Genomic DNA, 13,222 nt, shown 5'->3' with positions numbered 1-13,222 from the left:
CGTGATGGGGTCATCAATGGGCGAGATTTCTTGCGCACTTGCCAGAAGTGTGAGTTAATTGCCGCTGTCAGAGTTTGACGGTGGCATTTAAAGGGTTAACAGCCACGGGTGGATCGCGATTCCGCCCGCTGTTAGAGGCACATGTCAGCTGTTCAAAACAGCTGACATGTGCCAGAAGATGTAGGCTCAGCGCAGGAGGGAGGGAGTCCGACATCAGTATACTATTACGTCTGATGTCAGAAACAGGTTAAAGGTTGGGGTCACGCTTGCGTGTGCAATGCGAGAAACACGCATCAATACCCGGCACTGTCGCCGGCACTCAGGACCAGAGTGTCCGGCTATGTAAGATGCTAGCAGGTTCACGGGATGTCATCACAGACAGGATGCAGATCAAGAGTTAAGGTATTTATTTAACCCAGAACAATACTCCTCGCAGAGAGTAGGAAGTTGAAGGGTGAAGGTCAGGAATGAGGCAGAATTGGGAGGATGGCAGGGTAGGTTAGCAACGAGCGAAAGTTCAGTAATTCAGAGGTTAAAATTTATCGGACTGTAATCTTCTGATATGAGGAAGTACAAGGTTCCAAAGGTGGCACCTACAACAGCGGCGCATGTCTCGATGTAGTCTCTGTGTAGCGGGTAGTAGCCCCATGCTTAAAGGTGGCTAGCACAGGTTTAAGTCCACTGGGGGGAACCACCTGAAGAAAGCCTCGCTCCGTGGTGTACACAAGACTTTAGTAGAGGGGCTCTGGCTTAGCCGTCCATCTCTCTCTCTCTCTGCATCGCACACTCAGTGCAGTCTCTGCCTTCAACTAGTTTCACCTCTTAACATTGAGGGTAGAAGGGAGCTGACAGTTGCCTGTCCGCAAACGGTGGACCTATATGCAGGTGTCTGTCAAGTATGCAGTCACCCTTGGGCAGAGCATGTGCGGTACGCACTATCACACCAGCATGGCTTCACTCTGCTGGCATGGCTCTGTATGGCTCAGCTCTGCATGGCTTGGCTCTGCACGGCTCTGCACTGCATGGCTCTCTCTGTTGGTGACCGGACTCCTATATGTCCAGATGCTACACCGGTACCCTCTAGTGGGGGAGGCAGGGTGCACCGCTCACCGCTCTGCATGCTGCTCTCTATGCTACCCTCCGCATTACACTCCGTCGGTGCCAGACTACTCTGCTTCACACACTTCCTTCTCTTATCCTCCTGACGCTGTGCACCCTTTTCAGGTTCTCCCCACCCCCTGGAACAGCAGGAAGCTCTGTCTCACTAGGCTTCCCCATGCTACAGGGCAAGGTTCACCTCTCTAAAGCTTCCCCTGGGAACAGAGAATGCAGCCCTTTCAGGTCTGGACCTGGCATGCAGGTACCCATGGTTCAGTCTATCTCCTTACATTCACCCTCTCTTTTAGCTCGCCATTCCACGGGCGAGAACTCTTTGTACTCCTCTTTGCTCTTTTGAGGGGAGACAGATACCTGCTATTTTTGCATCTTCTGCCTTTCTTCTTTCACATACTGCCAAGAAGTTGCCTGTCGGCCAGGTCAGGAAATTCTTCCTCTTCTTCATTGGCACCAATAGAAGAAAATTCCTCAGATGAATTTTGTATTGTCACATTAAATTTTCCAACGTCATCTACTTTCTTCTTCTTTTTCTTCTTCTTACCTTTGTCGCTAGCAGACATTTGAGCCGACAGTTTGCACTTCCCTCCATCATCAGCAGAAACCACAGGGACTTGTTGCTCGAGCTACTCAGCTTTGAGACCTAGTCCCGTAATTCTCCACAGCTCACCCTCTGTTTGACAGGTGCATTCCCGACAGGACTGGAATCGTCATCCGCGTTGTAGTCGGCAGGATCTTGTGAGCTGATGGCTGGCAAACTTTCCTGCTCAGGGGACGATACTAGCTGCTCTTCTGTCTCATCGACGAGAACCGTAGGAGCGGGCGTCTCTGGAACACTTGTCACCTTCTCCCCTTTGTCGGGAGCTTGTGGCAAGCATGATGGCGATTTACTCCAATGAACCGCTCGGGCAGTCGTCCCTTCTTCCTCTTCGGGTCGAATCTCACCATCAGGACCTCAAGACCCAGGTTTGAGTACTGCCAGACTTGCCTCCATGCATCTGGACTGCACAAACATTTTACCATAGGCAGACTACACCCTCACAATCTCTTCTCGGTGTCCTACATCGTGGCACTGTCTTGCTCTGAGTGGGGCTCTTCTCCTCCCTCCGTATCATTCTCTCCAGGGGCAACATTCCCTCTAATTAGCAGGACCTTTGGAGGGCTGAGCGAATCTTTGCCATCGTTTCTCTCGGGTAGGGCAATTTCTGGGCAGGTGTTCCACTCTTCCGCATGCCCAGCACTCACATCTGCGTCTGGTAGACGCTTTCTTCCAGATCTTCGACCTCTGTGGGAAGCATATCCTATATTCGAACGCTCTTTACTCCTCAACCTGGAAGCAAATTTTGGAGCAACCGCTGGGGTATCTCTGATGCTCCGCACCTCCCCTCCAATTTCTTCCTTCCTCCACCGTAAAGTACCTCGAGGTATGAAGTTGGGCCTCAAGATAGCAGCAAAGGCTCTCCTCAGGCTGTCAACTTCTTCCCTCATTTCTTGTATTCCTTGATGCAGTTTGCGGGACCACTTCGGCTCTTCCTTGTTGGGGGTGGGTACTCTGCAACACCGGACCATTCCCATCAAGGCTGCAACCTCCTGCTCCTGCTTGCCTATGTGCGCCTCTGCCCCAGTGTCTGCAAAAGTCATGTTTGGATTCACTCTCAAGCGCTCTCAAAGGGCCTGTTTTAGCAGGGCATCTCTCAGTCCGGTCAGTAACTGATCCCGGAGTACTACATCAATCGGGTCTATTCCCAACCCGCCTTTTTTGGTCATGGCTGTGTAGATTTCCTGCAACACATTGATGTATAGATTCACTGTTTCTCCCTCCCTTTGCATATGACTAAACAGACATGACCTCTACTCCTACATATGTGGGGTCCCCATGTGTCTCCTCTAGTATATGCAGGACCTTGTCAAATGTGTCATGCTCTCAGGAGGGTCTCAACATCACTGAATCTTTGGCCTCTCCCTCTAGTGCCATTATGGCAACCTCCGCCTGCAATGCGGGTACCATAGGGTGCATTTTCATCATTCCCCTAATACATTCAGTTCCTATTAAACTTCGGTAAGTTAGCTAACATAGCCCCCAGGGACATGCTAGTTCTAGGGCCCCCTCCAACTACTTGATCTGCCTCCCCCGTGCCTTTGTTCAGCATCCTGCTGACTATGCCAATTGTAAGATGCTAGCAGGTACATGGAATGTCGTCAAGGACAGGAGGCAGATCAAGAGTTAAGGTATTTATTTAACATAGAACAATAATCCTTGCAGGGAGTAGGGGGTTAAAGGGTGAAGGTAAGGAATGGGGCAGAACTGGGAGGATGGCAGAGTAGGTTAGGGACGAACGAAAGTTCAGTAATACAGAGGTTAAAGGGACACTGTCACCTGAATTTGGAGGGAACAATCTTCAGCCATGGAGGCGGGGTTTTTGGGTGTTTGATTCACCCTTTCCTTACCCGCTGGCTGCATGCTGGCTGCAATATTGGATTGAAGTTCATTCTCTGTCCTCCATAGTACATACCTGCACAAAGCAATCTTGCCTTGTGCAGGCGTGTACTATGGAGGACATAGAATGAACTTCAATCCAATATTGCGGCCAGCATGCAGCCAGCAGGTAAGGAAAAGGTGAATCAAACACCCGAAAACTCCACCCATATGACCCAAAACCAGTCCCGCCAAATTCAGGTGACAGGTTCCCTTTAACATGTGGATATGTTTATGTTGTGTAGTATACGTGTATTAATATAATCACCTATCGGAGTAGGTGGCGATAGGTGAATATATAACACACTTACACTACAGAGCATGCTCAAATACACATAGTTGCATAGAATGAAAAAAAAACCTTTGGTCCATCAAGCTCAACCTTTCTCCACCAGTCAGACATTCTCTATCGCTAGACTATCTATATCCCACATTGCCATTTGCTGAGAGAAAAGCATCCAGCTGCTTTTTTTAAAGCTGTTACAGTATCTGCCATTACTACCTCTTGTGACATTCCACAGTCTGACTGCTCTAACTGTAAAGAACCCTTTCCCAATTAGCTGCCGGAATCACCTTTCCTCCATCCAGAGTGCTTTCAGATTAAATATGCACTTGTTTTTGACTCGATTTTTGCAGGCGTTTTTCCTATTCATTACTTTGGGTGAAATCTGCCACAAAAACGCTATAAGAATCGACAGACTGCGGATTTAGATCTGCTGCAAAAATGCAAAGAAAAAATAAGTAAGTTCAAGAAACTCATTCGCTTTGCTGGTACTAGAAAATCCTTCAGGTTTTGTGAAAAATCTGCGCAGAAGAAATGCGACAAAATCGTGATGAAACCGCAACGTGTGCATAGACCTTTACTCTTCACGCGATGTAAGGGTTAACAGTACCGCATTTTTGCCGATGGATGTCTCCCCTGACAATAGATGCTTTGATATTACAGAATGGCCGTGATTGTGTTGGCTTTTCTTAAGTATTATTAAACAAAGTATCAGAATGTATCAGAATGTGCTTCCAAGGACAAAAGAGGAACGCTGGGCCGGCCGGGGATTGGCCGAGCGCGGGAGCTCTCCCACAGTTTGTGTTAATTGGCTTGGAGTAGAGTCGTTTAGTTGTGTAGTGTTAGTGCCATATCTGACGTGACTGCACATCCTGGACTATTACTCCCAGTGTAAACGACTTTATGAAGCGCAAACATGAGTCTGTATGCAAGGAGAGTGACACTGCCAGCAATCACCCCCCTGGTGCTCCAGAAAAGGGTAGGACATCGCAATATTTGCCTTGCTTTAAAGTCCCGTTAATGATTTTACAGGAAGGACGTACAGTAAAGTCTTTATTTAACTTTACGTTTTAGTTTTCTAACGATTAATTATAACCGTTATTAATTATTCTTATATTTATTACTATTGTATAATTCTTCCCGAACTACTTCGTACTGTACAGGTGCAGCAGAGCTGAGTTTGTCGTACTGATACGATGTGTGTTATGTGCGGTCTTCCACGGGATTGCCAGCAAACTCACTGACTCATTCGATCAGAGTGCAAACTACTTGGTAGATGTAGCAGAGATGAGAGTGTTGTATATTTACGTGGGACTGCAAATTAACCGAGTGCAGTAACTCACGGCTAGTGTTGGGTAAAGCAACAAACGTAACTCCGCCACAAACGTATCTTAACATTCTTTTATTTATTTTATTAAATTAATGAAGCCTTTTATCTAGTTGTGATCACACTTCTGTTTGTTCTATGTTAGAAAACAGAATTAATGTCCAAAATGGATTTATTGTAAACTGATGGATCCTGTTAATTATTATGGAGTCTGTCTTGGGTTCCAACATATCTGTTTTTTTAAAGGAGGAATAAAAAAAAAACAACAACGGCTTCTTGCAACACTTTTTTTTTTAGTTTTAGAAAACTTTCCTTCTGTTTGCATCAGTTATCAGTTTTCGTTCCTCAAAACATAAATGTGGACTCTGGTCAATATTCTTCTTCTGCTCACGTGATATTCCACATTGTTCTACCGCAGCTTGGAACTCATATAGGTCTAGATTATCAGACTTCCGGTTTAAAGGAATTTATCTTATTTGATGGGCAGGTTCACATCAGCGTATTAAAAAAAAAAATCATTCCAAGTTTCATCCAAAAAAGTGATAAGATTTTTCCCTCACTTGTCATCCATATACAATTCATATCTTACTGCATGAGCTATAAACATTTACAGTTTCCTATGTTACAGAAGTGCAATGTATCCATAAAAATCGGATGCTGTACTGCGGCTCCTCGTGTCATCCAGTTTTTTTTTGTGCACCCATTGCTCTCAGTGGCACCATCGGGGTAACGTCTGAAACTTTTGAAATTGGGATTCGAAGGTTTCTGCTGATGGAACCATTGACTGTAATGAAAAAACGGAGACAGTGTGCGCTTTGTCGAACTTTATTTTTGGCTGTGTCGTCCTTTTTGAAGTGGGCACCAAAGCGCGGTCGGCTGCACTTTGATAAATGCTTACAATTTTCATATCCTACTGAAAATGATGTCCAAAAGAGCACAGTATCACCGTCTGTGTCATTACAGTCAAAGTCTGAATACCGTTTCCAGGACTTCAGGTGTAAGCCACTGACACTAGCCTTAAAATTCTCCGTGCACATGGAAGCTGATACTTGTCCATGCCATATTATTATGACCCAGTTATTGCTATATATGAGATTTGCAAGGGTGCAGATTTTTTGGTTTAGTTTTATTTTGTCTCCTCTTTCTTATTTGTTGGCTGCATGTGTTCATTACTAATTTGTAACATTATGAATGATTCTGTCTAGCGTTTATCATTAAAGTATAATCATTTACTGGCTGGTGTGTTCAATGTACTTTACTGCTAAAAAGTCTTGTAGAAGTTTACACCAAAAACTGGACAAAAAAGGGCAGCGATTTGCAATTAAGTGTTTGCACATACGGGGCGGATGCAAAGTGTGCTTTCCATCTGGAAAATCTTCTGCGCTCTATAGAACCAGGATTCCAGAGGAGACTTTATGGTCTGTAATCCACACACTGCAGAGAAAATCTGCAGCAGAAAAGGACCAGCGCTGCAGACTTGCGTTTTTTTTTTGCGTTTTTGCGGTAAAAAACGCAAAAAAAAGCATGCGTTTTTTTCCCCTATACTTAACATTAAAAATGCATGCGTTTTTTTGCATGCGTTTTGCCGCGTTTTTCCACCACATGCGTCTTTTTTATGCATGTGTTGTGTTGCAGAAATGCAACATGTAGTAATTTTAGCGGCGTTTTTTTTGCCGCAAAAAAATGCATTGCTGTCTATGTAAACGCATGCGTTTTTAACCACATGCGTTTGCATGCATTAAAAACGCATGCGTTTTTATAAAAACAAAAAAACACACTGATAAACCACCTCACACCATAAAATTGATAAAGGGATCCTACCCCTACCCCTAACCCTACCCCTACCCCTAACCATAATCCCTTTAAGAGTAGGGGTAGGGTTAGGGTTAGGATCCCGTTAGGGTTAGGATCCCTTTAGGGGTAGGGTTAGGGTTAGGGTTATGATCCCTTTAGGATTAGGATCCCTACCCCTAACCCTAGCTCTTTCTGTTTATAGTGGGTTTTTTACTTTATTTTGATGATTGGCAGCTGTCACACATTTATCTGCATGCGTTTAAAAAATGCAAACGCAAGAAAAAACGCATGTAAACGCGTTAAAACACCACGTTTTTTTCACCACATGCAAAAACGCATGCGTCAAAAAAACACTGCCTTTGCACGCGTTTACATGCGTTTTTTCACCATGCGGTTTTTTTTTTAAACGCATGCGTTTTAAAACGCAAGTGTGAAACCAGCCTTATTGCATTTTTTTTTCTGCGCAGATTTGTCACAAAATCTGAAGGTTTTCCTGATGCCAGAAAAATGGATGAAATTCTTGAAGTCTCATGCATACGTTGCTTATTTTTGACTTGCAGATTTAAATCTATAGTCAATTCTATCAGCTGCAAATTTTACCCATGCTAGTGTGGGAAAAATCTGCATCAAAAATGTAAGGAAAAAATGCAGCAAAAATTCACTTATTTTAAGCACTGTTTGTCCTGCCAAGAGAAGCCGAATCGGTGCCCAGATTTCTCCCCAAAATACTTAACGTGTGCACATACCTTTCACTGCAGCATTTAATAGTCTGCAGGGCTTGGTGTGAATTAGTGCTGTATGGACATATCCTAAAATTTTGCCCTGTTAGGTCACGTTCACACTATCAGTATTTGGTCAGTATTTTACATCAGTATTCATAGGCCCAAACCAGGAGTGGGTGATAAATACAGAAGTGATGACGTGTTTCTATTATACTTTTCCTTATTATTTTGACTTACAAATACTGATGTAAAATACTGACCAAATACTGAACGTGTGAACATCGCCTTATTCTCTGTGTTTTGCATGTTTCGAAGTATCCATTCCTAATTACACAATATTTACACAAAAGTAATCGACATTCAATAAAAATTCCTTGGAGATGTGAAGATTTTGATTGACGGTTACAAATCATTTAGTGCATTGGATGTGATAGAGATCTGCGCTACAATTGATGAATATCTGGCCATAGAGATAGTCCACCTTCATATTTAGGGGCTGATTTATTAAGCCGTTTTCACTAGTTTCCTGGCATAAAACTGCCTGAAATGTTTCAAACATTTGGAGACTTTTGGAGATTCAGACTCAACCAGATCCACCAACTCTTTGAAAAAGTGGGAAGAACTCTGCCGGCAGCGGAGGGGCGAGGACGATCGTGACCAACAAATTCCTCATAAATCACCCCACAAAAGTAGTGTAAATCACAACTGAAACGTCCACCCGGCCCAAACCAGAGTAGCATTGCAAGTGACGGCGAACGGCTGTTAAAGGATACGCTAAATTTATTGAAAGGTGCAAGTTTCTAATTTAGGCTCCAGCGCACACTTCATGAAGACTGACACAATGAATTGGGACTTAGTAACAGTATTTATTATGCTCATTTATAGGGTATGTGCACACGTAGAAAGATCCTCTGTGGATTTTTCCGCAGCGTATTTGATAGGGCAAAAACTGTGCATTTTTCCTGCGGATTTATTGCGGATTCCACAGCAGTTTTACCCCTGCGGTTTTCTATTATGGAGCAGGTGTAAAACCGCTGCGGATTCCGCACAAAGAATTGACATGCTGCGGAATTTAAACCGCTGTGTTTCCGCAGCATGTGCACTGCGGATTGCGTTTCCCATAGGTTTACATTGTACTGTAAATGCATGGCAAACCGCTGCGGACCCAATGTTGTCCTTGGTGGGATTTGAACCCAGGACCCCAGCGCTACAAGGCTGCAGTGCTAACCACTAAGCCACCATACTATCCTCTGAGCCACTGTGCTAACCACTGAACTGCCATGTTAACCACTGTGCTAACCACTGAGCTAACGTGCTAACCACTAAGCCATTGTGCTAACCACTGAGCCACCATGCTGCCCTTTTACCCAGAATACCCATATCATTCCATGGTTCTGCTGATATGAGCTTAGATCAATAGCAAGATAGTAGAAAGATGATACTGGTCCATTTCAGTAGGCGCTGCGGGTATTGTGGACATGGCTAGGATGCAGTCCCATAGTTCGTGAGCTGTCTGCAGTCTGTACTGTAATAAAACATAATTTTATTGTATTCTTATCTAAGCATACAAAGCAGCCTCTACTGCATGTACTGTATCTATAAAATCCATGTGTCATCAGAAAATTAGCTATTTTTAAAATTAGGTAGTTGGATCGCCCCCAGACACAGGGCCACGAGTTCTCGGTACCGGGCCTCTCTGGTTCGGTTCTGAGGCTGTCACGGTGGCTAGACCCGGTCCGCGACCCTGCTAAGGGGCGTCCAATAAAGGTGGTACAGTCTATCAGGGATTCGTGACGCCACCTGTGGTGTTCGGTCAGGGTGACCGACGCTGCTGTGGGGTTCGCTGGGGTGATGGAATGGCAGCTGGATGGTATACCTTCCCACAGGTGAAGTATGTCCCCAGGGCTTCCCAGTAAGGTGGATGGTGATGGTGTGAGGTGCAGACAATAACGAGGACACAAGGTTGCAGTCTCTTTACCTCTTTACTGAAGACTTCAGGATCCTCAATCCAGAGCACGCTTAACAGGGCTTTCTGAGACCGGCCGGTCCGATGGGCACTTCCAGAGTTCCCTTTGCAGGTGGAAATCAGTGCCTACCACTAGCGCCTGTGTGTTGTAGTGCTACCCTGCTGAGCATTCGGAATAGTCCTCACAACTGCTGTTCTCGTTCGTTCGTTCTTTCTAATTCTCTCTTGCTTGTTCCAGATGTTACTAGTTTCTCGTCCCCCAGGTATGTTATGGCTAGGACGCACCCGTATGACGGGAAGGCTCGGAGCTCTTCCGGGACCCTAGAGACACCCCTCTCCTTGCGTTGCCCCCTATGTCTTCGTAGGAAATTTAAGATAGACAGCCAACCTATAATTAACTGTCCTGCGGAGTTCGAAAGCTTAGAGTCAGTTACTCCCACGGCGTTCCGGCCACCGGCTACGCGCCTCAGTAGGATGTTGCCTTGGTCTCACGGCACGACTCCTACTGGTTCTCCTTTGTGCTTGATCTCGTTTCTCACTGTTCCACAATATCCTTCCCTTCGTGTCACTTTCTTAGGATACTGCCGCGGGGTGTGCAGGCGTGGTTCCGTAACATTCTGCTCTGTTCGCTAGGCACCTGCCAGGTTCCCACGCCTGACAGGGACCCCCCTGTGTCTTCTCCCTGCAACACCCCCTGCCACGGGATGTTGCCTGAATCCAACCCAGTTAGCTTCTGACTAACTTCCTATCCAACCCCTAGTTTTACCAGTGTGAGGAGTGGCCCAATAAATAAAGCCTTTTTCTTCCCCTAGTGGCCGGAGTGTGAAGTGTAATGTGTGCTGGTGATACCTGGTCAGTAGAATTCCTTCAGTGCCATCAGACGTACCATCACTCCCCTTAGTGGCAGAGTGTCATACTGCAACGACCAGCTCTCTGGGGCGCTGCACTCCCCCCCGGTTAAATCCAGTACTCCTGGACTGGGAAGAAAAACAACAATACATTTCAGCAAAAGACATACAAAATTTTTGAAATGCTTAAAACAAGTAAATAGAACAATGCTTCCCTTTATGGGAGGTGAGGACACTTGAACGTTACAAACAAAAACAAGATTAAATATTTTTAAATAACATTTATGACTATAAATAACTCTTATCACCCAGCCGGGTATTCTACTAAGTGCAAATTCTGAACAATAATTTAACTTTTCCTTTAAGGGCGTTTTAGCTGAACCCACTAAAGGCCTACTATAAAATACTATAAAATGACTCAACTTTACTTTCTAGCTTCACCAATGCAGGACTGCCTAGCTCCCGGGCTGGGCCTACTGTCATTGTTTCTCTTCCAACAACCAACTGTCGTTCTACGGTTCTCAAGAGGACTCTCTCTCTAACCCCTACGGGTTCACTTTCAATCTTTCCCATCCTCAATCTCTATTAACATTATCAAACTTTTCTAAATTTCAACATTATCAACATTTCAACCTTTCCTAAGGCAACATGTAAACATTCCCTTTAAGAGGGAGCCGAGTCTCTAGGAGGTAGTGCAGATTCTCTCTGTCTGCAAGTCCAATGAAAGCAAGACCTTCTGCGTCATGTCCAAAAGCATTATCTTCGCAAAGTCTTCTTTCTTTTGTAAAACCAGTAGGGAGCACCTTTAAGAATGTGCAAACTATGTACAAAATAGTTTTGGAATCATTCACTGTTCATGATCCGGCGGTCTTTGAAAACAACGATAAACTTGTGCAAAAGGAAATAGAAAAAGAAATGTAGAACAGTAGGGATCCCGGGTCAACAAAGGGATCCCTTTAAGAAATAACCCTGGATGGGTTTAAAGCAGCGAAAACAGAAAACAGTTAACTATGTACATACTCGGTTCTTCGAGGTTTATTTCTATAGTAGGTTGCAAGGCATCAATCGGTAGCGAACACTTCCTGGCCGTGGAAGCTCTAGGTTCCGTGTTCTCGCCTGATGCGGTGTATGATGGGTTCGTCTCTCAGGTGCGGCCAGGTCACCTGGTGTCTGGATCCGGATGTCAGCTTTGGTTGCAAGTTCAGTAGCGGCGATAATGCACACTGTGGTGACAGGGGTGGAATTCGTCAAATCAGGGTTAGTCGTAGTCAGGACAGCAGGTGGAGCCATTACCGGCTCGCATCGGTAGACGTTTCGAGTGCACCACCCTTGCGCACTCCGATGGCGGGTGTACGTCACCTGGTCTCCTCTATATAGCAGCCGATTATCACATCTATCGCGGCGCGGGGTCTTCACATTGTAGCTAGTAAAGAAGATTTCTGTCGGTAGCCCCGGTTCCTGTATATAGCCCCAACCCCGCTTCGGGTGGAAGGCCAGCACAGTCCCCCGCTTTACCGGACTTCCTTTACTGTGTTCTGTCTTTGGTCCCTGTACTTTCGGTGGGTCACTTTGTTCTGTCTCTTTTCGGTCTTTCCAGTGTAAAATTAGGCATTGTTTATATTGTTCCCAAGTGAGCGCAGCGATGCTGAGGCCCTCCTGCCTGGTTCCGTCTGGCCCAGTCCTTGGGGTGTCCCACTGGAAGATCACCTCATCTGAGCTTACATCCAGTGGTACCCCCATAGTCGTCGGTAGCGGAGGCACCAGCTTCTCCATGGTGCCGGAGGCTATAACCACCACTTCAGGAGCAAGGACTCGGTCACTGTCAGGACGGGGAGCGGTCACGGGAGCCGGATCGGTCAGGAGGGCAGGGGCGTTTTCCATACCTCTGTCTGATGTGGTTCCACCGATGTCGATCGGTTTCATTGATGAGGACACTAGAGTCGGCTGCGGCTCGGACCGCGGTTCTCTCTATGCGGCCCTCGGTGACGGCTCCGACCTCCATTGCTTCACATCGGCTGGCTCCACACTCGGGATAGGCCGACTCGGCTCCTCCGCCCGCAGCCCCAAGAAGTCCGAGTCCTCCAGCCACGGCAGATTCGAGTCCAGATCCTCCTCCGGCTGACGGGGACAGGCCAGGATCACTCCTTCGTCATTCAGGCACCCGCTGGTCGTCATCCCCACTCCGGGATCTGCAATGGCACTCACACGCTGCTCCTCCATTTCCTGGGGGTGGAGCTCCTTGTCTTGGTTCCCGCCGTTGCAAATCAGGGGGCGGTTCTCCTCTGCTTTGGGGCAGATCGTCCTCCCGCAATAGTAATCGGAGGGGGCGGTCAGCACTTCTGGCGCCACTTTGGTAGTCTCCTCCCATGGCATGCCCTCCTTCTTCCCCTGCGCTCCTCGTGGCGCGGCAATGGCGGCAGTTTTGGCGGGAATCTCGCGGCAGATACACAGTCTTTGCAATAAATCACAGTCCGAACACGTTTCAATCACAGTTCCAAGGCACACATGACCTGCTTCTAAGGCTTAAGTACGATCCTGTTCGTGACGCCAAGTTGGAGCGCACCCAGACACAGGGCCACGAGTTCTCGGTACCGGGCCTCTCTGGTACGGTTCTGAGGCTGTCACGGTGGCTAGACCCGGTCCGCGACCCTGCTAAGGGGCGTCCAATAAAGGTGGTACAGTCTATCAAGGAT

General features: G+C 46.4%; 1 protein-coding gene across 1 annotated transcript in view; it reads left to right on the top strand.

Annotated features, from left to right (window-relative positions):
- Positions 1 to 4,678: 4,678 nt before the first annotated feature.
- GRB14 (growth factor receptor bound protein 14) overlaps positions 4,679 to 13,222 on the top strand; it is a 49,763-nt gene continuing 41,219 nt past the window's right edge. Inside the window, exon 1 of the mRNA XM_069735347.1 lies at positions 4,679 to 4,851. Within this exon, the coding sequence (XP_069591448.1) occupies positions 4,789 to 4,851 (63 nt within the window). The 5' untranslated portion in view covers positions 4,679 to 4,788. The remainder of the gene's footprint in view (positions 4,852 to 13,222) is intronic.

This window comes from Ranitomeya imitator, chromosome 7 (assembly GCF_032444005.1).
Source record: "Ranitomeya imitator isolate aRanImi1 chromosome 7, aRanImi1.pri, whole genome shotgun sequence".
Taxonomy (NCBI): Eukaryota; Metazoa; Chordata; class Amphibia; order Anura; family Dendrobatidae; genus Ranitomeya; species Ranitomeya imitator.
This window is presented reverse-complemented; position numbering and strand designations above follow the sequence as displayed.